The 25,817-nt window shown below is 45.4% G+C and overlaps 3 protein-coding genes across 3 annotated transcripts in view; 2 read left to right on the forward strand and 1 right to left on the reverse strand.

Moving 5' to 3' along the window:
• The window catches only part of LOC310699299 (vomeronasal type-2 receptor 26-like), a gene marked incomplete at its 3' end in the record, with an annotated part of 299,229 nt that overhangs the window by 107,128 nt on the left and 166,284 nt on the right, over positions 1-25,817 (reverse strand). The window lies entirely within an intron of this gene.
• LOC310701475 (uncharacterized protein) overlaps positions 1-25,817 on the forward strand; it is a 73,512-nt gene that overhangs the window by 25,527 nt on the left and 22,168 nt on the right. The window lies entirely within an intron of this gene.
• LOC310701326 (uncharacterized protein) lies at positions 7,575-15,809 on the forward strand. Its single transcript, XM_083492066.1, has 3 exons — positions 7,575-7,671; positions 8,699-8,872; positions 12,578-15,809. Exons 2-3 carry the CDS (start codon positions 8,740-8,742, stop codon positions 14,452-14,454), a joined length of 2,010 nt encoding a protein of 669 aa, XP_083348192.1. The 5' UTR covers positions 7,575-7,671; positions 8,699-8,739; the 3' UTR covers positions 14,455-15,809.

Below are 25,817 nucleotides of genomic sequence, written 5' to 3' on the forward strand. Positions count from 1 at the left end.
ATGATGGTCAGATCCAGCTTCTTTCAAAATATTTTGCAGAGCTCAAAGTTTAAACAAGTCGTGGGGGCGGGGGGGGGGGGAGAGAAGCCAAGCAGCCCCAGACCCCTGCAGAGATTTCCCTCCCTAAGAGGCACCCCGGCAACTCCACCTACAGGAAAAGAAGGGTGACTTCCTCCTGAACCCCAGCAGGCTCATGCCTGAAAGAGGCTCTCCTTCACTCCATTAAAAAACACTCCTTTCCTTCTGACTTCCTTTCTTTCTGCCATCTTGGAAATCTTGCCTCTGGAGATTTCCCTGCCAGCGCTTAAGATGGAGCCCTTTCTCCCAAAGGACACGTCTCTCTCTTGTAAACAAAATCTGCCCTTTTTCCTATTAGTAGGAGAAAATAACAGAGGCCAACCAGAGAATATTGAGAAGCAAAGCAGCTAGTAAGCATGATCTTCATTGATCTGTTGCAACAGGGTCCTCACTCACTACGCACAGGACAGGAGGAACCCAGAACAATGGCGTGCAAGGCCTTATATAGACATTTTGAAATTGCCACCCTGTAGCTCAAGACCACCACCCCAGATAAATAATACCTACATCACAGAAAAGGCGGTCTAAAACAGAAATTTGAATATTGCTTTTCTTCTGTAGTTTATCTCCTGTCTGGCAGGTTACTTGATTGGATACCCTGCTTACTTGATTGGATACCCTGGGGAGCCTGGCCAGTCTTTTGTAATGATCAATACTTAGTAATGATAAATACGCAGGTGGCGCTGTGGGTAAAACCTCAGCGCCTAGGGCTTGCCGATCGCATGGTCGGCGGTTCGAATCCCCGCGGCGGGGTGAGCTCCCGTTGTTCGGTCCCAGCTCCTGCCCACCTAGCAGTTCGAAAGCACCCTTAAGTGCAAGTAAATAGGTACCGCTTTATAGCGGGAAGGTAAACGGCATTTCTGTGTGCTGCTCTGGTGCCGGTTTGCCGGAGCAGCGTCGTCACGCTGGCCACGTGACCCGGAAGTGTCTGCGGACAGCGCTGGGCCCCGACCTCTAGAGTGAGATGAGCGCACAACCCTAGAGTCTGTCAAGACTGGCCCGTACGGGCAGGGGCACCTTTACCTTAATGATAAATACTTAGTTCCCGAGTCAGGTCACAAGCTCACCCTGTTCAAACACAAACATACCCTTAAGATAGGATTTGTGAAGGAAAGGACAATGAGGAGGCTTTTCCATTTTCCTTTGACCTTGCAGAGAAAACATTTGGTCAGTTTGGGACTCAAAAATGGTTCCAGGTTATGAACATTTAACATATATCTAAGACCTCAAAATTCCTATCACACACTCTCTCTACCCTAGGGGTGCAAACTTGAATTAAATATTGGAGGGGGGGGTGGCAGCAAGCCTTGCTCCATATAATATCACATGATACAATGCACAGACAACCCCCAGGCCCCTCAAGTGTTTTACTGTGGGGGCCAAACCCCTCCCGGCCCCATGGAGTTGGCTCCAATGCTCCACCCCCCAGAACCAGAGAACTGTGGAGCTGGAAGGGACCCCTAGAGTCATCTAGACCACCCCCGCGCAATGCAGGGATCGCAAGGAAAGCATCGCCCAAGATGGATGCCCACCCTCTTTCCCCACTTGGAGCCCCCTCTTCTCAAGGGGCGCCCACTTCCGAGCCCCCCAAACAACCTACTCAACCCCCCCGGGGGTCATGGGTGGGTGGGTGGGTGGGGTGTGCTGGGACCTCAGAGGCCTTGGGTCCCATGGCTTCCCTTCCCCCCACCCACCCAGGGGATCCTCCCATTCATCTCTCAGCCCCCCCCCCCAGCAGCCTCCTCTGCACCCCACCCCCCCGCCGCCCCACAGCCTCCCCTTCGCCCAAAGGACTCACCGCCCCAGAGGCCTCCCAAGACAAGCTGAAAGAGGAGGCGAGGCGGAAGGACGGAGAGAGGGGGCCTTTCCCAGGCCGCTCTAGGCAACCGGGCTCTCTCGCTCTCCTTAACCCCTACGTAGCCTCGCCTCTCGGAGATTCCTGCCCAGGGAAAAAGCTGGCGAGGCACCGAGAGGGATCCTGATCACGTCGTGAGATCCCCCCAGATTTAGAACATGACTCGGCAAGGCTCGGCTAGGCTTCCAGGCTGGGAAAGGGGCATCCTTAGGGGCGAACTCCTAGGGAGCCACAAGCCCCTTGGGTTGGGGAATGACATATTGGAGGGGCGATAGGTGGGATGGCTCAGTGGGTACAGCCTGAGGCTCTTCATCCCAGGGTTGCGGGTTCGAGACTCATGCTGGGCAAAAGAGCGCTGCATTGCAGGGGGTTGGACTAGATGACCCTCGGGTCCCCTTCCAACTCTAGGATTCTAACATCCTCAGGGGCGGCGGCGGAGGCCAGGACCAGGGTGCAATACCAATATGGGGCTGGTTGGCTTACAATAAGAGAATCGGGGGAATAGGAGAGTTTCAAGGGGCTCCACAAGGGTCATCCAGCCCAACCCGCTGCGATGCTGGACTCTCCACGGAAGCATCCACGAGAGACGCCCTCCAACTGCCAGCCTGCACCATCCTGGTCCGCCAAGCATGCCATGCACGGCCCCCTTTCAAAGCTCCCTGGGGGGAGCGGGTGGGATGGAGGAAGTCAATGCAACTCTGCGGAAGTAGAGGGAATATTCGCCCCCCGCAATCAATCAATCAAACAAACAAACAAACAAATAAAAAGACTTAACTAACTGACCTATCGCGTTGCAGATAGCTCGGTTCTGCACCCCTGATATAAATCCTGGCTATGCCCAGGCCTCTAGACTGGAGGTGGGCTCTGCAAAAAGGACACAGCGAGGCGAGATGCAGAAGCCGGCTGCGTCCTGAAGAAGGGGCTGCATCCTCTACCCCGGGGTCAAGAGAGAGGCAGTGGGGTGTAGTGGGTGGAAACACCTGTTCTGCCCTCCTTCCCTTTCCGCAGACGCTCAGCCAAAGCCCCCTGCTTCCTTCATTCCTCTATTGCAGGGAGAGGAGGACTGGGGGAAAGCATGGACAGGCGGAGGAGAGGAAAGCTTCCATGAAGCAGAAACCTAGTTCATCAGCTGCACTTTGTGATGGCGAAATGAACTGGAGTCCAGGCAAACTGACGCCCTCCCGAATGAGCCATTACGCACTACTTTTGCCATTTGCTTTATGCATAATAATAATACTAAGATATCAAAATGACATGTGAGGGGCAGCAGCCTGGTGATGCAGTTCCCCCGAAATTCCGCCAGAGGGCCGGGTCCTCTCTCTGATTGGTTCCCAAGACGGAGGGGGCGGAGCCAGCACTTTTGGAGGGAAAATAGAAGGAGCTGTTTCTGAGGGAAGAAAGTTGGAGAAGGGCTTGACTTGAGAAGTTAGAATCAGATGGGGCTCAGGCTGAGGGGCAGGGCTTGATTTGAGAGGAGAAACAGGGCTGGATTTGAGAAGAGGGAGGGGGATTGTTTGGAGGTGGGTGGAGGATAGGATTTGTCTGAGGAAAAATTGGTTCTGATTTGGGTTGAACACCCACCCTGAGGAGACTGTCCACAGCGAGACGAAAGACCCTCTCAGCTTGGAGAGGGAGACCCAGTTGGGGGTCCGGGGAAGGTCTATGGACAGTAGTGTCCTGGGAGGGCTGACTGAGGCAGGAGCAGCAGAACCTGGGGAAATTCAGGCTCCTCCGGGTCACCTTCCAGCCAGGAGGGGGCAGTTCTTCTAGTGAGTGTCAGGTGTGCGTACAGGAGCCAGGCCCTGTGACCAGGACAGGGGCCTTCCTATGTTTGTTCTGAAGAGGCAAGGTGCGGCCTCACAGGTGAGGCTGATTGGTAACTCACAGCACCTGGTGGCAAGAGCTGGGAAGGGATACTGTGGGACCTCGGATTACATATGCTTCAGGTTACATACACTTCAGCTTACAGGCTCCACTAACCCAGAAATAGTACCTTGGGTTAAGAACTTTGCTTCAGGATGAGAACAGAAATCACACGGCAGCGGCGCAGCAGCAGCGGGAGGCCCCATTAGCTAAAGTGGTGCTTCAGGTTAAGAACAGTTTCAGGTTAAGAACAGACCTCCGGAACAAATTAAGTACTTAACCTGAGGTACCACTGTATACCCCTTCATGGATCACTGCCTTGCCATGGCGAAGGGGCTTGAATAACTCAGAGAAGCTATGAGCTATGCCGTGCAGGGCCACCCAAGATGGACAGGTCATAGTGGAGAGTTTTGACCAAACGTGATCCACCTGGAGCAGGAACCAGCAAGCCACTCCAGTATCCCTGCCAAGAAAACTCAATGGACAAAGACAACAGGCATATAAAAGTTATGGCGCTGGAAGATGAGCCCCTCAGGTCGGAAGGCGTCCAACATGCCACTGGGGAAGAGCGGAGGACAAGTACAAGTAGATTCATAGCTGATGAAGCGGCTGGGCCAAAGCCGAAAGGACACTCAGTTGCGGATATGCCTGGAAGCGAAAGGAAAGTCCAATGTTGTAAAGAAAAATATTGCATAGGAACCTGGAATGTAAGAACCATGAACCTTGGTAAGTTGGATGTGGTCAAAAATGAGATGGCAAGAATAAATATTGACATCCTGGGCATCAGTGAACTAAAATGGACGGGAATGGGCGAATTCAGTTCGGATGACCATCATATCTACTACTGTGGGCAAGAATCCCATAAAAGAAATGGAGTGGCCCTCATAGTCAACAAAAGAATGGCAAAAGCTGTACTGAGATGCAATCTCAAAAATGATAGAATGATCTCGATACAAATCTAAGGCAGACCTTTTAACATCACAGTAATCCAAGTTTATGCACCAACCACTGGTGCTGAAGAAACTGAAATTGACCAATTCTATGAAGACTTACAACACCTTAAAGAAATGACACCAAAGAAGGATGTTCTTCTCATTATAGGGGATTGGAATGCTAAAGTAGGGAATCAAGAGATAAAAGGAACAACTGGCAAATTTGGCCTTGGAGTTCAAAACGAAGCAGGGCAAAGGCTAATAGAGCTCTGCCAAGAGAACAAGCTGGTCATCACAAACACGCTTTCCCAACAACACAAGAGACAACTCTATACATGGACATCACCAGATGGGCAGCATCGAAATCAGATTGATTATATTCTCTGCAGCCAAAGATGGAGAAGCTCTATACAGTCAGCAAAAACAAAACCTGGAGCTGACTGTGGCTCAGATCATCAGCTTCTTATAGCAAAATTCAAGCTTAAACTGAAGAAAGTAGGAAAAACCACTGGGCCGGTAAGATACAATCTAAGACAGATCCCTTATGAATACGCAGTGGAAGTGAGGAACAGGTTTAAGGATTTAGATTTGGTGGACAGAGTGTCTGAAGAACTATGGATGGAGGATCGTAACATTATACAGGAGGCAGCAACTAAAACCATCCCAATGAAAAGGAAATGCAAGAAAGCAAAGTGGCTGTCCAACGAGGCCTTACAAATAGCAGGGGAGAGAAGGCAAGCAAAATGCGAGGGAGATAGTGAAAGATACAGGAAATTGAATGCAGATTTCCAAAAAATAGCAAGGAGAGATAAGAAGGCCTTCTTAAACGAGCAAGGCAAAGAAATAGAGGAAAACAATAGAATGGGAAAAACCAGAGATCTGTTCAAGACAATTGGAGATATGAAAGGAACATTTCGTACAAAGATTACCGTAATAAAGGACAAAAGTGGAAAGGACCTAACAGAAGCAGAAGACATCAAGAAGAGGTGGCAAGAATACACAGAGGAACTATACCAGAAAGAAATGGATGGCTCGTACACCCCAGGTAGTGTGGTTGCTGACCTTGAGCCAGACATCCTGGAGAGTGAAGTCAAATGGGCATTAGAAAGCACTGCTAATAACAAGGCCAGTGGAAGTGATGATATTCCAGCTGAACTATTTAAAATTTTAAACGATGATGCTGTTAAGGTGCTACACTCAATATGCCAGCAAGTTTGGAAAACTCAGCAGTGGCCAGAGGATTGGAGAAGATCAGTCTACATCCCAATCCCAAAGAAGGGCAGTGCCAAAGAATGCTCCAGCTACCGCACAATTGCACTCATTTCACACGCTAGCAAGGTTATGCTTAAAATTCTACAAGGTAGGCTTAAGCAGTATGTGGACCGAGAACTCCCAGAAGTGCAAGCTGGATTTCGAAGGGGCAGAGGAACCAGAGACCAAATTGCAAACATGCGCTGGATTATGGAGAAAGCTAGAGTTCCAGAAAGACATCTACTTCTGCTTCATTGACTATGCAAAAGCCTTTGACTGTGTCGACCACAGCAAACTATGGCAAGTTCTTAAAGAAATGGGAGTGCCTGATCACCTCATCTGTCTCCTGAGAAATCTCTATGTGGGACAAGAAGCTACAGTTAGAACTGGATATGGAACAACTGATTGGTTCAAAATTGGGAAAGGAGTACGACAAGGCTGTATATTGTCCCCCTGCTTATTTAACTTATATGCAGAATTCATCATGCGAAAGGCCTGCCTGGATGAATCCCAAGCCGGAATTAAGATCGCCGGAAGAAATATCAACAACCTCAGATATGCAGATGACCCAACCTTGATGGCAGAAAGTGAGGAGGAATTAAAGAACCTTTTAATGAGGGTGAAAGAGGAGAGCGCAAAATATGGTCTGAAGCTCAACATCAAAAAAACGAAGATCATGGCCACTGGTCCCATCACCTCCTGGCAAATAGAAGGGGAAGAAATGGAGGCAGTGAGAGATTTTACTTTCTTGGGCTCCATGATCACTGCCGATGGTGACAGCAGCCACGAAATTAAAAGACGCCTGCTTCTTGGGAGAAGGGCAATGACAGGCCTAGACAGCATCTTGAGAAGTAGAGACATCACCTTGCCAACAAAGGTTTGTATAGTTAAAGCTATGGTTTTTCCAGTAGTGATGTATGGAAGTGAGAGCTGGACCATTAAGAAGGCTGATCGCCGAAGAATTGATGCTTTTGAATTATGGTGCTGGAGGAGAGTCTTGAGAGTCCCATGGACTGCAAGAAGATCCAACCTCTCCATTCTGAAGGAAATCAGCCCTGAGTGCTCACTGGAAGGACAGATCGTGAAGCTGAGGCTCCAGTACTTTGGCCACCTCATGAGAGGAGAGGACGCCCTGGAAAAGACCCTGATGTTGGGAAAGATGGAGGGCACAAGGAGAAGGGGGCGACAGAGGACGAGATGGTTGGATAGTGTTTTCGAGGTTACCAGCATGAGTTTGACCAAACTGCGGGAGGTAGTGGAGGACAGAAGCGCCTGGCGTGCTCTGGTCCATGGGGTCACGAAGAGTCGGACACAACTAAACAACTAAACAACAACAACAATATATACTGTGTGTGTGTGTGTGTGTGTGTATATATAGTGATGCCCACGAGGGGCCCTATCCTCCAGCCAGGCTGGTTTTGCACCAAAGACTCAAATCCAGCGCCCTTCTCTGCGGGATCCGGATCCCTCCCCCTGCCTTGACCCGAAAAACGCAACTGGCGAGGCGCGCAGGTGGTGCTATTTGGGGAGGAGAGGGAGCCAAGGGGAGGGTGGAGGGAATAGAGAGAGCCCGGCTGCCTAGAGAGGCCTGGGAACAGACCCTCCCTCTGTCCTCCCCCCCCAGCTCCCCTCCCCGCTCGTCTTGGGTGGTCCCTCCGGATGCAGAGGAAGATGCGGCGCGCAGGGCGAGGGGTGAGTCGTGCCAGGGGGGAGATTTCATGGGTGGGGGACCCGAGTACGAGGGTGTTGGGGGGCTGAGGGGGGAAGGGAAGGATCTCTGGGAGGGACGCCCAGCCTTCTTGCTCCTGCTCAGGACTCTCCTTTAAGTCACATCCCTGCACGAGGCGAGGGGCGTCCTATCCCCCCCCAGCCTTTCTTCCCTGGAAGCTGGATTCCTGCCCCCTTCCTCCTCCCAATGGGGAAGCCGGATCTTCTGGGGGATCCAAACGTGGGGCGCTGCCTTACACCGAGTCCGCCCTTCGGTCGACGTGGGACAGAATTGCATAGGGTCGCTGCCTTTGTTCTGGCAAAATACGCGTAGGGCGGTGAGGGGGGGCTCGCGGGATTCTTTATTATTATTATTATTATTATTATTATTATTATTATTATTATTATTATTTGGCGCTGAATTGACTTCAAAGCAACCCATTGCAATCTATTGCAGCCTAATGCCCCTCTGTGGAATTTTATGAAAATGCCTGCATTATTTTTCGCCTTTCTTTGTGTCCTGGCCATAGTCTCTTCTACGGCACGTGGTCTGGGGGGAGGGGCTACAGCGGAAGGGAAGCCAGGCTGGAGGAAGTGAGTTGGGGGAGGACCTGGCAGCCAGCAGAGTGGCTGGGGAAACCCTGCCAGATGGGGGGGGGGATAATAATAATATTAATTGCTATTATTGGGGGGGTTATTGAAATAACTGGGAGCTTGTGGCCAGGGAGGCTGCAATGCCAAAGCTCCCATCTAACAGAGATAAAAGGAGACGCAAAAGGCATGACTCTAGTCGATGATGATGATGATGTTATTATATATATCCCACCCATCTGGCGGGTTCCCCCAGCCATTCTAGGTGGCTGGGTTTTCTTGCATGGTGGGTTTGAAGAGGAAGGCACCCCTCTTTCACCACAGAAATAGTGAAAGACTCACCCTTCAACAGCTAAATATCTGGGGCAGGAAAAGGCTTGCAGGGTCTGTGAAGCTCCTTTGGTTTCTTCCTCTCTCCCAGGACCCTGCAGTTTGTGGTGGCTTCCCGACTCCTCAGGAAGGATGAAAGAGACTGAATCTGTAAACCTAGCGAGGATGGAAGGGGGAAGATGGACAGTTGACCTGGTCAGGTTGTCTCCTGCATCCCTCCTCACAGCCTCTGAGCGTTCCCTCCCAGGGACCTCCGAGATATCTGGTGAGTCCCAGGGGAGGGGAGATGGGGACATGGATGGATGGGGCTGGAGAGGTACTGGGGCTTGCTCATTTTGGGGGTGGGATGAGGCAGGCAGGCGGATGGAGTTTGAGAAGGTGGGCACCTTTTTGGGTTCCTCTACCTGCCTTCCAGCGCCTTTGACATCTGCAGCCAATTTGAGCCAGGAATACGTCACAGCTCCCCGGCCACCGCGATGTATTGGCGCCAGTACTGTGCTCTGAATACCCTACCAATGTCAGAGAACTCACTGATCCATCGCGCAGCACTAGAAGCCATGATTCTTTAAATTACCTGATCCTAATTTCAGGATTGACTGCAGATGGGGCCACTGTGTTTCGCCTTTTACTTTTCTTTTAGGAATAACTTTCCCTTTCTTTTAAAAACAAGGATCATATAGGACTAATATATGATACAAATATGTAGACTAAATAAATTTGCAGGAATAACATGTTGTTCCTCGTTGGTGATCAGTGTATGAGTTCTGGGTTCATGAATTGGTATAAATTGATTCTCATATGATTCTCAAAACTAGTAGAAGTAATTTGCAGGAATTTCTATAACATATGGTTCATCGTTAGTGGTCAGTGTATCAGTTCTGAGTTCATGAATTGGTTTAAATTGGGCGGGGGGAGGAGGAGAGATAGGAGAGAACAGAGCAACAGAACAAGTGACTGAGCCATCGCTCAGCACTAGAAGCTGATCCTAAATTCTTAAACTACCTGATCCTAATTTCAGGATTGACTGCAGATGGGGCCTCCGTGAGTGGCACATTATCTTTTCTTTTTGGAATAACTTTTTATGCTTTTAAAAACAAGGATCATAGAACTAATAAATGATACAAATATATAGACTCATTGTTCTCATGTCATTTGTATATCTCAAAACTAGCAGAATAAATTTGCAGGAATAACATGTCGTTCCTCGCTGGTGATCAGTATATGAGTTCTGGGTTCATGAATTGGTATAAATTGAAACAAAAAAGGGTAAACAGCGGAGAACAGAGAACATTCAACTTCGCATAGCCGAATTCCTAGTCAGAAGCTCTTGTGACTGTTGTGCTTAGATTAAGTGTGAGTAATAGTCATTTTCCATCTTCTGTTACCAATTAAACTATACAGAGTTGGTCTCCTCATGAAAATGAGAGGAGATTCAAATTGAAGAAAGATATTTAGAAAAAGCTTTAAATTTAGACCAAATTTAGATTGAGGCAACAGCTGATGGGGAGTGTGCAGGTGAAGATGTTCCTGCTTGTTTCAGAGGAGGCACGGACGTTGCTGGATCCTGACAAGAGAGCTTTGCATAAGGAAGTCAAGGAGGAGAATTGTGGGATCATGGACCCTCTCATTAAACATCAATTTTGAAATTCCATACATACCTCTAATTCGGGGTGGCCAACTTCCAAGAGACTGCGATCTACTCGCAGAATTAAAAACTGGGAGTGATCTACCCCTGTTTTGTAGGGGTTCAGGTCAAAGTTGTTGAGCTTTTATTAGCAACTCACCAAAGGAGCGTTGGGGGGAAAACAGCCTCCAGCCTCGGTTTGTAAGCTCTGTCTTCCATTCTCCAACAATGGAAGGAGGATCCGGGAGGGGGCCAGCGATTGACTGCAATTGACCAAAACCCCGCAGGGATCTACCAGTAGATCGTGATCGACCTGTTGGACACCCCTGCTCTATTTGATGAACCACCACTATTTGGAAGGAGACCAACAGCATCTGGGATTCTAACATCCACACCGTGAGCCCTGAATGGAGGGATATCAACTGTTTGTGAATATTCTTTGTCTAGTCATGCCTTTTGAAACAATGACCAGGCTTGTCTGAACCACCCAGGCCTTCTTAAATGTGGGCTTGAGAGTTTTTAGGGAAGTTGAAGTAACTTCCGTCAGGTTTGTTGTTTTGGCTTCTGTTTGCATTTGATTGACCAAAGAGATGACTGACCTTGCATATGGGGTGGATTCCAGGATTGAGCTACCGTATTTTTCGCTCTATAACACGCACCTGACCATAACACGCACATCGTTTTTAGAGGAGGAAAACAAGGGGAAAAACATTCTGAATGAAACAGTAGATGTATCATTTTTGTGCTTCATGCTGTGGCCACAGACATGTGATCTGATGGTGAATTTGGGGTGACCCAATGCAAAAATCCTGAGAATTCCTGTGGATCCATGCTTTGTAACCACATTTTTGCACCATTGCAGCCCCAGGCAACAGTGGGTGCATGATTTTTTTGGTGCAGGCTGTAGCCATGGACATGCTATGTGATCTGATGGTGAATTTGGGGTGACCCAATGCAAAGATCCTGAGAATCCCTGTGGATCCATGCTTTGTAACCACATTTTTGCACCATTGCAGCCCCAGGCAACAGTGGGTGCGTGATTTTTTTGGTGCAGGCTGTAGCCATGGACATGCTATGTGATCTGATGGTGAATTTGGGGTGACCCAGTGCAAAGATCCTGAGGATCCATGTGGATCCATGCTTTTTAACCACGTTTTTGCACCATTGCAGCCCCAGGCAACAGTGGGTGTGTGATTTTTTTTGGGGGGGCAGGCTGTAGCCATGGACATGCTATGTGATCTGATGGTGAATTTGGGGTGACCCAATGCAAAGATCCTGAGGATCCATGTGGATCTATGCTTTGTAACCACATTTTAAGTGGGGAGTGAAGGAAAAACAAAGAAGGGACATGAGAGGGGTGTGCAGAGAAGCAGCTGGCTAAGAATGCAGGAGAGGGATTTAACGGGAGGGAGGAAAGAAAGGCAAAAGTTTCCCCCCACCCAAGCCAGCCAGCGCTCTCTCTCTCTCTCTCTCAAACCTGCATGTTTTCAGCAGCACTGGAACACAGAGTGGAAGGAACTACACTCTGCTTTCCCCTCTACTTGCCTGGAGGGGAGGGGCTTTCCCTGCTCTTTGTTCCGTTTGAGCAAACACAGCAAGGAAACAGAGATGGGTGGGCAGTAAGACCCTGAGGCAGAATGCAGGAAAGCAGCCGCTTCCTCTTTTCAGGTTTCCCTTCTCCGTGACTCGCGATTTGATTTTTGCCTTATTTTTCGGCTCCAGGGACACACATTCACTCAATAACAACCAGAGACATTTCCCCTTCCTTTTTAGGAGAAAAAAATCTGCGTGTTATAGAGGGAAAAATACGGTAAATCAAATCTATCCCAAATAAAAGCCAAGCAATATGTCAGTTAATATCAGCCAACAAAGGCAGTGAAAACTATTGTAAGGCCTCACATCTAACTTCAGTCCTTCCTTTATCACAAGCATTCATTAACTTTGTTCAATAATGGATGTGAAGCACGTCCCCTTCACTCTGACTGGGGTTGGGGTCCAGGGCAGTGATGCATAGTTAGCACGACTTACCCTAACATGGCAGTGCATTGCGGGGGAGGGCTCAGGTGGTGGGTTTGATGGTTCTGTGTCATCTGCACCCTGGTCACAGTATGCAGGCAGTGTGGCCCTTTGGTTTCAAGAGAGTCAGGCACCCCTCAGGCGTGCTCAGGTGTTAGGGGGTTGAATATGCCACACATCTACAATGCCGTTAAGTTAGACTTCAAGGCTTAAGGCTGAAACGGAGCACTCTCAAGTCTCTTAGTGAGTTGGGGGGGCAGGGAACTCTGTTCAATAATCTGGAGCTCCATTTCTTCCTGAGGCGATAATTATCTTTTCTCTTTGTTGCAGATGGTGATGAATGGGAAGGGAAGAACAAGGGGGGCCACAACAAAATCCACATATCAGAGAAATCAAATAAATATTCAGAGTATGGGGAGAACATCGGCCAGAGCTCCCAGTCCACCTCCCATCAACGAAAGAGCTTCATTCGGAGGGATAGCCTCACTTCATATGAAATAATTCATAGAGGAGAGAAATTGTATCACTGCAGAGAATGTGGAAAGAGCTTCAGTCGAAAGGATAATCTCACTCGCCATCAAAGAATTCATACAGGGGAGAAACCCTATCAGTGCTTAGAATGTGGAATGAGCTTTAATCAAAGCGCACAACTCACTTGCCATCAAAGAATTCATTCGGGCGAGAAACCCTATCAGTGCTTAGAATGTGGAAAGAGCTTTAATCAAAGCGCACAACTCACTTGCCATCAAAGAATTCATACAGGGGAGAAACCCTATCAGTGCCTGGAGTGTGAAAAGAGCTTCAGTAACAGGCAGAGTCTCACTTCCCATCAAAGAATTCATACAGGGGAGAAACCCTTTCAGTGCCTGGAATGTGGGAAGAGCTTCAGTTGCAGCTCAAATCTCACTTCCCATCAAAGAATTCATTCAGGGAAGAAACCCTATCAGTGCTTCGAATGTGGAAAGAGCTTCAGTCACAGTTCCAAACTTACTTCCCATCAAAGAATTCATACAGGGGAGAAACCCTATCAGTGCTTGGAATGTGGGAAGAGCTTCAGTCGAAAGGACAGTCTCACTTCCCATCAAAGAATACATACAGGGGAGAAATCCTATCAGTGCTTAGAATGTGGGAAGAGCTTCATTCACAGACAATATCTCACTTCCCATCAAAGAATTCATACCGGGGAGAAACCCTATCAGTGCTTGGAATGTGGGGAGAGCTTCAGTCAGAGGAGCAGTCTCGCTTCCCATCAAAAACTTCATAAAAGAGAGAAACCACATCAGTGCTTGGAATGTGGCAAGAGCTTCAGTCGAAAGGCTCATCTCACTTCCCATCAAAGAATTCATACAGGGGAGAAACCCTATCAGTGCTTGGAATGTGGCAAGAGCTTCATCCACAGTCGGAGTCTCTATTCCCATCAAAAAGTTCATACAGGAGAGAAACCACATCAGTGCTTGGAATGTGGAAAGAGCTTCAGTGAAAGCAGCAGTCTCACTTTGCATCAAAGAATCCATACAGGGGAGAAACCCTATCAGTGCTTTGAATGTGGGAAGAGTTTCAGTCAAAGCCCCTATCTCATAATCCATAAAAGAATCCATACAGGGGAGAAACCCTATCAGTGCTTTGAATGTGGGAAGAGCTTCAATCAGCGCCCCCATCTCATAATCCATAAAAGAATCCATACAGAGGAGAAACCATATCAGTGCTTAGATTGTGGAAAGAGCTTCAGTCACAAACAACATCTCACTTCCCATCAAATAATTCATACAGGGGAGAAACCCTTTCAGTGCTTGGAATGCGGAAAGAGCTTCAGTCGCAGCTACAGTCTCAGTTCCCATCAAAGAATCCATACGGGGCAGAAACCCTTTCAGTGCTTGGAATGTGGAAAGAGCTTCGGTCACAGACAACATCTCACTTCCCATCAAAGAATCCATACGGGGCAGAAACCCTTTCTGTGCTTGCAATGTGGAAAGAGCTTCAGTTGCAGCTCAAATCTCACTTCCCATCAAAGAATCCATACAGGGGAGAAACCCTATCAGTGCTTCGAATGTGGAAAGAGCTTCAGTCACAGCCACAGTCTCACTTCCCATCGAAGAATCCATACAGGGGAGAAACCATATCAGTGCTTCGATTGTAGAAAGAGCTTCAGTCACAGCCACAGTCTTGCTTCCCATCAAATAATTCACACCATAGAGAAAACCTCTTAGTGTTTGGAATGTGGGAAGAGCTTCAGTCAGAGTGCCACTCTCATGGCCCACCAAATAATTCATACAGAGTTGAAAGCATATCAGCGCATGGAATGTGGATAAAATTTCACTCGTAAAAAAGTCAATTCAAGAACTCGCAGCAGGGTAAATAATAGAATAGTAGATTCGGAAACTAGTCCAACCCCCACCAATGCAGAAAAAAACTCATTTCAAGCATCCATGACAGGTGGCCATCCAACTTCTCCTTAAATACCTCCAATGAAGGAGAGTCCACCCCCTTCTGAGGGAGTTTCTTTTCACTGTTGTCTCTTACTATCAGAAAGTTCTTCCTGATCTTTAGGAGGAATCTCCTTTTGTGTTGCTTGAATCACCTCTTCAGATTCCTTCAAGACCTTGAGAAGGACTTCTGTAAGTCTGAGAATGTCCAGGGGATTGGACCATGCTCTATATTCAGGGGGGAACCCATGGAGAGGAGTCTGATATAGGGCTTAAGTCATCTGGGCATTGGTCAGATTGTCATAATTACAGACATACTTACTGGTTTGGACGGAAGTGATTCTTATTCCAGGGGAAGTGGTGACCCTGAGATTACAGGCGCTCTCGCCAATATTGTCCAAACGTCTAGTAAAACTTTGACACAGCAGACCGAATGTTTACCTGCTGAGGTTGATGTATTGGGAGGTTAGGTTTAGGGCCGTGTGGTATTGCTTAATTGTATGTGGGGTCCCTATAAAGGGAATTTCTTCCTCTATGTGGGAGGGAGACTGGTCAAGTTACCATCAGTTGAATGCAACATTTAAGTTAGATTTTTAAAAATGGATTTGCAGAACAAAACTCACAGTTTGAAAGCTTGTATATATGCTAAGGGAAAACTTCATGAAGATGATGCAGAGGAGTCAATCAAGATTATCAAGGGTCTGAAACCAAGCCTTCTGAGGAGGGCTTGAAGGAACTGGGGGGGGCGCGTATCCATTTCAAGTGAAGTTTGCCAAAATCTATGCTTGCGACATGGGCTGCCATATGTCGAGATTTTCCTGGACATTTCAGCAATTTCCACCCAGACGCTGTTTACAATTCTGGATGTATGGCAACCATGTCTATATACAGTGGTACCTCGGTTCTCAAACAGCTTAGTTCCTGAACAACTTTGAACTCGAATGCTGCAAACCTGGAAGTCAGTGTTCCAGTTTGCGAACTTTGCTTCGGAAGCCGAACGTGCTCCTGAGCTTCTGTTTTCACTGTTGCGCTGCTAATTTGTGTCCCCCTGCATTGGAATCAAAGCCTTCTTCCTTCTGTTTTCACTGTTCCGCTGCTAATTTGCCCCCCCCCCATTGTAATCAAAGCCTTCCATTTCCAATTGCAGTGTTCTGAGGTGATACTTGGAGCTTATATCTGGTGCTTTTTTTTTGCTAAAAGAAATTGCGTTTTTATTTGGCTTTTTCGTTTTTGTGGCTTGTTCTCTGTTTTTGATTGATTGTGTGACTGCGGCAATGTATAAAAGCCCCCCCCCCATCCAAACAATGTCTATCAATCAGTGCAGGTAAGAAAAAATAATAATTTTAATTTTAATCTAAAGTACTGTCTTCTTTCTTTTATAGTACAGTACATTGATTATTGCTTTCATTTTATGGATCAGTGCTCTCGTTAGATAGTAAAATTCATGTTAAATTGCTGTTTTAGGAGTTGTTTTCAAAAGTCTGGAATTGATTAATCTGTTTTGCATTACTTTCTTTTTAAAAAAAATATTTTATTTTATTTGAGTTTAGGATTTCTTACATACATATATTATGTTGTTACAATTTTTAAATTTTCTCATACAATTTTTAAATTTTAAATTATACCCATTGTCATGAAATCATAGAATCATAGAGTTGGAAGAGACCACAAGGGCCATTGAGTCCAACCCCCTGCCAAGCAGGAAACACCATCAGACCACTCCTGACATATGGTCGTCAAGCCTCTGCTTAAAGACCTCCAAAGAAGGAGACTCCACCACACTCCTTGGCAGCAAATTCCACTGTCGAACAGCTCTTACTGTCAGGAAGTTCTTCCTAATGTTTAGGTGGAATCTTCTTTCTTGTAGTTTGGATCCATTGCTCCGTGTCCGCTTCTCTGGAGCAGCAGAAAACAACCTTTCTCCCTCCTCTATGTGGCATCCTTTTATATATTTGAACATGGCTATCATATCACCCCTTAACCTCCTCTTCTCCAGGCTAAACATGCCCAGCTCCCTTAGCCGTTCCTTTTTTTTAATAAGATATTTATTGGCATTTTCACAAATTTTATAACATAAATATCACAAAAAACAAAAAAGACAAAAATACATACAAAAAACAAAAAACCACATGTATAACTTCATTCCCTTATGTTCATGAAACTTACTTTCCTGACCTCCTCATACCTCCCCTTACTGCATTCCAATCTCTAATTAATTCTCTTCAACAAATCCTTCCCCTAATTTCTATTCAAATTTTTGACCTTTTCATATTTACATAATGATTACAGATAACAACCACTTAATTTCAGAATCAACATCGTCTTAACATTCAGCAATTTTACAATATTTCTTAAGATAGTCTTTAAATTTCTTCCAATCTTCTTCCGCCGTCTCTTTTCCCTGGTCTCGGATTCTGCCGGTCATCTCTACCAGTCCCATATAGTCTATAACTTTCATTTGCCATTCTTCCACAGTGGGTAGTTCTTCTGTCTTCCAATACTTTGCGCTAAGTATTCTTGCTGCTGTTGTAGCATACATAAAAAATGTTCTATCCTTCTTTGACACCAATTGGCCGACCATACCCAGGAGAAAGGCCTCTGGTATCTTCAGGAAGGTATATTTAAATACCTTTTTCATTTCATTATAAATCATCTCCCAGAAAGCCTTAATCCTTGGGCACGTCCACCAAAGGTGAAAGAATGTACCTTCAGTCTCTTTACATTTCCAACACTTATTATCAGGCAAGTGGTAAATTTTTGCAAGCTTGACTGGGGTCATGTACCACCTATAAATCATTTTCATAGTATTTTCTTTTAAGGCGTTACATGCCATGAATTTAATACCGGTGGTCCACAACCGTTCCCAGTCCTCAAACATAATGTTATGACCGATATCTTGTGCCCACTTGATCATAGCTGATTTAACTATTTCATCCTGTGTATTCCATTCCAACAGCAAATTATACATTTTTGACACGTTCTTAGTTTTGGACTCTAACAGTTCTGCCTCCAATTTCGACTTTTCCACCTGGAAACCATTTTTCCTGTCTGACTTAAAAACCTCCATTATTTGATAATAGTGAAGCCAGTCTCGCACTTTATCTTTCAATTTCTCAAAACTCTGCAATTTCACTTTATCCCCCTCTTGTTCCAGAATTTCCCAATATTTCGGCCATTTCGACTCCATATTAAGTTTTTTCACGGCCTTCGCCTCCATTGGAGATAACCACCTGGGAGTTTTGTTTTCCAGCAAATCTTTATACTTAATCCAGACATTATACAATGCTTTCCTGACAATTTGATTTTTAAAAGCTTTATGAGCTTTAACCTTGCCGTACCACAGATATGCATGCCACCCAAAGGTATTGTTGAACCCTTTTAAATCCAAAATATCTGTATTCTCAAGAAGTAGCCAATCTTTCAACCAACAGAAAGCTGCTGATTCATAGTAGAGTTTGAAGTCTGGCAGGGCAAATCCCCCCTTTCTTTTACATCAGTTAATATCTTAAATTTTATTCTGGTCTTTTTGCCCTGCCAGACAAATTTAGAAATATCTTTTTGCCACTTCTTGAAACAGTCTATCTTGTCCGCAATTTGCAGTGTTTGAAACAAAAATAGCATTCTAGGCAATACATTTTATTTGGCTTTTTCATTTTTGTGACTGTGGCTTGTTCTCTGTTTTTGATTGATTGTGTGACTGCGGCAATGTATAAAAGCCCCCCATCCAAACAAAGTCTATCAATCAGTGCAGGTAAGAAAAAATAATAATTTTAATTTGAATCTAAAGTACTGCCTTCTTTCTTTTATAGTACGGTACATTGATTATTGCTTTCATTTTATGGATCAATGCTCTCGTTAGATAGTAAAATTCATGTTAAATTGCTGTTTTAGGAGTTGTTTTTAAAAGTCGAATTGATTAATCTGTTTTGCATTACTTTCTTTATTTAAAATTTATTTTATTTTATTCGAGTTTAGGATTTCTTACATACATGTATTATGTTCTTACAATTTTTAAATTTTCTCCTACAATTTTTAAATTTTAAATTATACCCATTGTCATGAAATCATAGAATCATGGAATCATAGGATCATAGAGTTGGAAGAGACCACAAGGGCCATCGAGTCCAACCCCCTGCCAAGCAGGAAACACCATCAGACCACTCCTGACATATGGTTGTCAAGCCTCTGCTTAAAGACCTCCAAAGAAGGAGACTCTACCACACTCCTTGGCAGCAAATTCCACTGTCGAACAGCTCTTACTGTCAGGAAGTTCTTCCTAATGTTTAGGTGGAATCTTTTTTCTTGTAGTTTGGAACCATTGCTCCGTGTCCGCTTCTCTGGAGCAGCAGAAAACAACCTTTCTCCCTCTATGTGACATCCTTTTATATATTTGAACATGGCTATCATATCACCCCTTAACCTCCTCTTCTCCAGGCTAAACATGCCCAGCTCCCTTAGCCGTTCCTCATAAGGCATCGTTTCCAGGCCTTTGACCATTTTGGTTGCCCTCCTCTGGACACGCTCCACTTTGTCAGTGTCCTTCTTGAACTGTGGTGCCCAGAACTGGACACAGTACTCCAGGTGAGGTCTGACCAGAGCAGAATACAGTGGCACTATTACTTCCCTTGATCTAGATGCTATACTATTGATGCAGCCCAGAATTGCATTGGCTTTTTTAGCTGCCGCGTCACACTGTTGGTTCGTGTCAAGTTTGTGGTCAACCAAGACTCCTAGATCACATGTACTGCTCTCAAGCCAGGTGTCACCCATCTTGTATTTGTGCCTCTCATTTTTTTTGCCCAAGTGCAATACTTTACATTTCTCCCTGTTAAAATTCATCTTGTTTTGGCCCAGTTTGTTTTCACATCTGCCAGGTCTCTTCCAACTCTATGATTCTGATTCTATGACCTGGAGTTCTTTTAATACTCTTGGATGCAGAGTTTAGACTCTTTAAACTTGGGAACAGATATTTGGCTCCATGACCAAAATGACCAAAAGGGTCAGCTTCTAGAGGACTGGAAAGATCATGATTGTACTTCCCCTACCCTCAGCCCTAACCCTGTTGGGTATTTTTTGTTATGAGACTGAGTGTTTGGGGCTGATGCTGTAGCATTCTTGTCTGGGGGCTTGATGGAAAAACAGAAAAGTGTCCCTCACCTAACTCTCCAATGCCCTTCAACATGAATGCTGTAGGAAATATTGCTAAGCCCAAAGGGAGCCAAGAATTTGCTTCAGCTCCACAACAGCAGCAAGAATACTTATCACAAAGTATTGAAAAACACAAGATCTACCCACCCGGGAAGAATGGCAGATGAAGGTGATGGACGACATGGAACTGGCTGAGATGACTGGCAGAATCCGAGACCAAGGAGAAGAGTCGGTGGAAGAAGATTGGAAAAAATTTAAAGTTTATTTTCAGAAATATTGTAAAATTAAGGAATGTTAGAAAGATGTTGGAATAAAACCATGTGGTTTTAGCAGAAAAGATATAAAGGATTAAGCAAAAATGAATTGGTGAAAGAGAATGTAAAATCACAGTATATTAAGATAAATTATTAAGATAAAAACAAAGCTGGAAAGGATTTGCTGAAATATCTAACTGAATTAGAATACAAAAATGGGAGGTGTGAGGAGGTCAAGGAAGTAAGCGAATGAAAGCAAGTGATGTAAAGGTTTGACTTGTTTCTCTTTATTTTATTTTTATTTTTTTGTTCTTGGATGATATTTGTTTTCTTATGTATTGTTCTTTCTTTTTCCTTTTTGATTGTTCTGTTTTGACTTATATTTTTTCTTTTTTTCTGTAACCTTTTAAAAAAAATTCTAATAAAAATTTACTAAAAAAGAAAAAAAAAAGAATTTGCTTCAGCTCACCTTGTTAATGGCAGAGCAAAAGCTATGCATGAGTCATTCTCAATCTACTTTCAGGACTGATTTTAGAACCCCATCGTGCAGACTTGACTATCCACACAGGGACCATCTATTTTTATTTTTTTCTGATACTGGATTTTAAGTTACAGTTACATCTTTTAAAACAGCTGTCAGTATATCACACTGTATTCCACTTGCCTTCCAAAGGAACATGTGACTCTCCCCACGTAGCGGGTTAGGTTGAGACTGCTGATCCAAAGTGATCAGTAATTTTTACGGTAATTACAATCCTGCTTTCCCTTGTACCAGCTTACCTTGACTTCAGTAAGGCCTTTGAAAAGGTCCCCCATGATATTATTGCAAAAAAACTAGTAAAATGTGGGCTAGACAAAGCTACTGTTAGGTGGATTTGTAATTGGTTGATGGGCTGAACCCAAAGAGTGCTCATCAGTGGCTCACCTTCATCCTGGGAAAAATGACTATTGGGGTTCCACAAGGTTCTGTCCTGGGCCTGGTGCTATTCAATATTTTTATAAATGATTTGGATGATGGAATAGAGGGCGTGCTAATCAAATTTGCAAATGACTGCAAACTGGGAGGGGTTGCTAATACACCAGAGGACAGGGTCAGAATTCAAAATGACCTGAATAGCCTAGAGAGCTGGGCCAAAACCAACAATATGGAGTTCAATAGGGAGAAATGTAAGGTACTCCACCTGGATAGAAAAAATGAAATGCACAGGTGGGGGACACTTGGCTTGACAACAGTACCTGTGAAAGGGATCTGGGAGTCTTAGTCAACCACAAGCTGAATATGAGTCAACAGTGTGATGTGGCAGCTAAGAACACCAATGCAATTCTGGGCTGCATCAATAGGAGTATAGTGTCTAGATCAAGTGAAGGAATGCCACCACACTATTCTGGTTGGTCAGACCACACCTGAAATACTGTGTCCAGTTGAAGAAGGATATTGTCAAGTTGGAGCATGTCCAGAGGAGGGTGACCAAAATGTAAAAGGTCTGGAATCCAAGCGCTATGAGGAGAGAAGTAGGGAGCTGGATTTGTTTAATCTAGAGAAGAGAAGATTAAGGAGTGACATGATTTGTTGTTGTTTAGTCGTTTAGTCGTGTCCGACTCTTCGTGACCGCCTGGACCAGAGCACGCCAGGCACTCCCGTCTTCCCCTGCCTCCCGCAGTTTGGTCAAACTCATGCTGGTAACCTCGAAAACACTATCCAACCATCTCGTCCTCTGTCGCCCCCTTCTCCTTGTGCCCTCCATCTTTCCCAGCATCAGTGTCTTCTCCAGGGAGTCTTCTCTTCTCATGAGGTGGCCAAAGTACTGGAGCCTCAGCTTCACGATCTGTCCTTCCAGTGAGCACTCAGGGCTGATTTCCTTAAGAATGGATGCGTTTGATCTTCTTGCAGTCCATGGGACTCTCAAGAGTCTCCTCCAGCACCATAATTCAAAAGCATCAATTCTTCGGCGATCAGCCTTCTTTATGGTCCAGCTCTCACTTCCATACATCACTACTGGGAAAACCATGGCTTTAACTATACGGACCTTTGTTGGCAAGGTGATGTCTCTACTTCTCAAGATGCTGTCTAGGCCTGTCATTGCCCTTCTCCCAAGAAGCAGGCGTCTTTTAATTTCGGGCTGCTGTCACCATCTGTAGTGATCATGGAGCCCAAGAAAGTAAAATCTCTCACTGCCTCCATTTCTTCCCCTTCTATTTGCCAGGAGGTGATGGGCCCAGTGGCCATGATCTTCGTTTTTTTGATGTTGAGCTTCAGACCATATTTTGCGCTCTCCTCTTTCACCCTCATTAAAAGGTTCTTTAATTCCTCCTCACTTTCTGCCATCAAGGTTGTGTCATCTGCATATCTGAGGTTGTTGATATTTCTTCCGGCAATCTTAATTCCAGCTTGGGATTCATCCAGCCCAGCCTTTCGCATGATGTATTCTGCATATAAGTTAAATAAGCAGGGAGACAAAATACAGCCTTGTCGTACTCCTTTCCCAATTTTGAACCAATCAGTTGTTCCATATCCAGTTCTAACTGTAGCTTCTTGTCCCACATAGAGATTTCTCAGGAGACAGATGAGGTGATCAGGCACTCCCATTTCTTTAAGAACTTGCCATAGTTTGCTGTGGTCGACACAGTCAAAGGCTTTTGCATAGTCAATGAAGCATAAGTAGATGTCTTTCTGGAACTCTCTAGCTTTCTCCATAATCCAGCGCATGTTTGCAATTTGGTCTCTGGTTCCTCTGCCTCTTCTAAATCCAGCTTGCACATCTGGGAGTTCTCGATCCACATACTGCTTGAGCCTTCCTTGTAGAATTTTAAGCATAACCTTGCTAGCGTGTGAAATGAGTGCGATTGTGCGGTAGTTGGAGCATTCTTTGGCACTGCCCTTCTTTGGGATTGGGATGTAGACTGATCTTCTCCAATCTTCTGGCCACTGCTGAGTTTTCCAAATTTGCTGGCATATTGAGTGTAGCACCTTAACAGCATCATCTTTTAAAATTTTAAATAGTTCAGCTGGAATACCATCACTTCCACTGGCCTTGTTATTTGCAGTGCTTTCTAAGGCCCATTTGACTTCACTTTCCAGGATGTCTGGCTCAAGGTCAGCAACTACACTACCTGGGGTGTACGAGGCATCCATTTCTTTCTGGTATAGTTCCTCTGTGTATTCTTGCCACCTCTTCTTGATGTCTTCTGCTTCTGTTAGGTCCTTTCCACTTTTGTCTTTTATTATGGTAATTTTTGTACGAAATGTTCCTTTCATATCTCCAATTTTCTTGAACAGATCTCTGGTTCTTCCCATTCTGTTGTTTTCCTCTATTTGTTTGCATTGCTCGTTTAAGAAGGCCTTCTTGTCTCTCCTTGCTATTCTTTGGAAATCTGCATTCAATTTCCTGTATCTTTCACTATCTCCCTCGCATTTTGCTTGCCTTCTCTCCTCCGCTATTTGTAAGGCCTCGTTGGACAGCCACTTTGCTTTCTTGCATTTCCTTTTCATTGGGATGGTTTTCGTTGCTGCCTCCTGTACAATGTTACGAGCCTCCATCCATAGTTCTTCAGGCACTCTGTCCACCAAATCTAAATCCTTAAACCTGTTCATCACTTCCACTGTGTATTCATAAGGGATTTGACTTAGGTTGTATCTTACCGGCCCAGTGGTTTTTCCTACTTTCTTCAGTTTAAGCTTGAATTTTGCTATAAGAAGCTGATGATCTGAGCCACAGTCAGCTCCAGGTCTTGTTTTTGCTGACTGTATAGAGCTTCTCCATCTTTTGCTGCAGAGAATATAATCAATCTGATTTCGATGCTGCCCATCTGGTGATGTCCATGTGTAGAGTCGTCTCTTGTGTTGTTGGAAAAGCGTGTTTGTGATGACCAGCTTGTTCTCTTGACAGAACTCTATTAGCCTTTGCCCTGCTTCATTTTGATCTCCAAGGCCAAACTTGCCAGTTGTTCCTTTTATCTCTTGATTCCCTACTTTAGCATTCCAATCCCCTATAATGAGAAGAACATCCTTCTTTGGTGTCACTTCTATAAGGTGTTGTAAGTCTTCATAGAATTGGTCAATTTCAGTTTCTTCAGCAGCAGTAGTTGGTGCATAAACTTGGATTACTGTGATGTTAAAAGGTCTACCTTGGATTCGTATCGAGATCATTCTATCATTTTTGAGATTGCATCCCAGTACAGCTTTCGCCACTCTTTTGTTGACTATGAGGGCCACTTCATTTCTTTTACGGGTTTCTTGCCCACAGTAGTAGATGTGATGGTCATCCGAACTGAATTCGCCCATTCCCGTCCATTTTAGTTCACTGATGCCCAGGATGTCAATATTTATTCTTGCCATCTCATTTTTGACCACCTCCAACTTACCCAGGTTCATGGTTCTTACATTCCAGGTTCCTATGCAATATTTTTCTTTACAGCATTGGACTTTCCTTTCGCTTCCAGGCATATCCGCAACTGAGCGTCCTTTCGGCTTTGGCCCAGCCGCTTCATCAGCTCTGGATCTACTTGTACTTGCCCTCCGCTCTTCCCCAGTAGCATGTTGGACGCCTTCCGACCTGAGGGGCTCATCTTCCAGTGTCATAACTTTTATATGCCTGTTGTCTTTGTCCATGGAGTTTTCTTGGCAAGGATACTGGAGTGGTTTGCCGGTTCCTCCTCCAGGTGGATCACGTTTGGTCAAAACTCTCCACTATGACCTGTTCATCTTGTGTGCCCTGCTCGGCATAGTTCATAGCTTCTCTGAGTTCTTCAAGCCCCTTCGCCACGGCAAGGCAGTGATCCATGAAGGGGAGTGACATGATAGCCATGTTTAAATATTTGAAGGGATGTCATGTTGAAGAGGGAGCAAGCTTGTTTTCTGCTGTTCTAGAGACTAGGATGCAGAATAATGGATTCAAACTATGGGAAAAGAGATTCCACCTCGGCACGGTAATCCAGTCAGGGAAAAAGGGAGACTATGTTTAGGGCACCCTTTCCAGCCCCTTCCCCTTTTCGGTGTGAGCATCGTGGATCCTAAAAAGGGCTGCTCAGTCATGGATACAGCTGCTGAGCTGCTCAACTGCCTCATTCCTTGAGTCAGAATGACTGAACGCCCATGTGTTGGTTCATGACTAGGGTCTTCACATTCCTGCCCCCGTAGCCATTTAGTGATTGCCATGGGGGGAGGGTTTGGGGGGCTGGGTTGGGTTTTTGGAAGATGCCTGTGCGTGAATTTGTTTTATGTGTGTAGATCAGTGCACGCTTACCAACGCACCGTCTTTGCAGTAGGGCTGTGTTCTGATGGCTTGAGTAGTCACGACAAACTGGTGGATCCTATCTGCTGCAGCCTTCATCCGCCTTCAGAGCCGTTGTAACACACTGCTTGTTATCACCCACCTGTTCTGCCGTTGAGGACTTCTTGGATCATTCTTTGTCTAGCTCCTTCCCTGTTATGTACTAAGCTTGGATGCTAGAACAATAGGCAAGTAGGATCCTAGAATGCAAGAACTGATTGGCTTGCAGGAAAAGACCAATCAGGCTCCAGGAGGGAAGCAGAATCAGCCAGTCAGACGGGACTCATTGTGTAAATAATGTATATAAAAGCCTGAAGTTTGGGGGGAAATTCAGTCACTATTTTACAAGCTGCAATAAAGAGCATGAAATCACTACAGGACTCTGAGCATATTTGATTTTCTTTGACCTTACCGCCTTGGGTGACCCTGCTGGGAGTACGAGATTCCCAACCGCTTCACTCACAAGGGTCATAGG

This window comes from Podarcis liolepis (genome assembly GCF_965112155.1).
Source record: "Podarcis liolepis genome assembly, chromosome: 2".
Classification (NCBI taxonomy): domain Eukaryota; kingdom Metazoa; phylum Chordata; class Lepidosauria; order Squamata; family Lacertidae; genus Podarcis; species Podarcis liolepis.

Bases quoted from the DNA above. Each gene is read 5' to 3' on its own strand.
- LOC310701326 (XM_083492066.1), top strand. From the start codon at position 8,740: ATGAAAGAGACTGAATCTGTAAACCTAGCGAGGATGGAAGGGGGAAGA. The intron at 8,873-12,577 runs GTGAGTCCCAGG...TCTTTGTTGCAG, and splicing joins AGGGACCTCCGAGATATCTG to ATGGTGATGAATGGGAAGGG.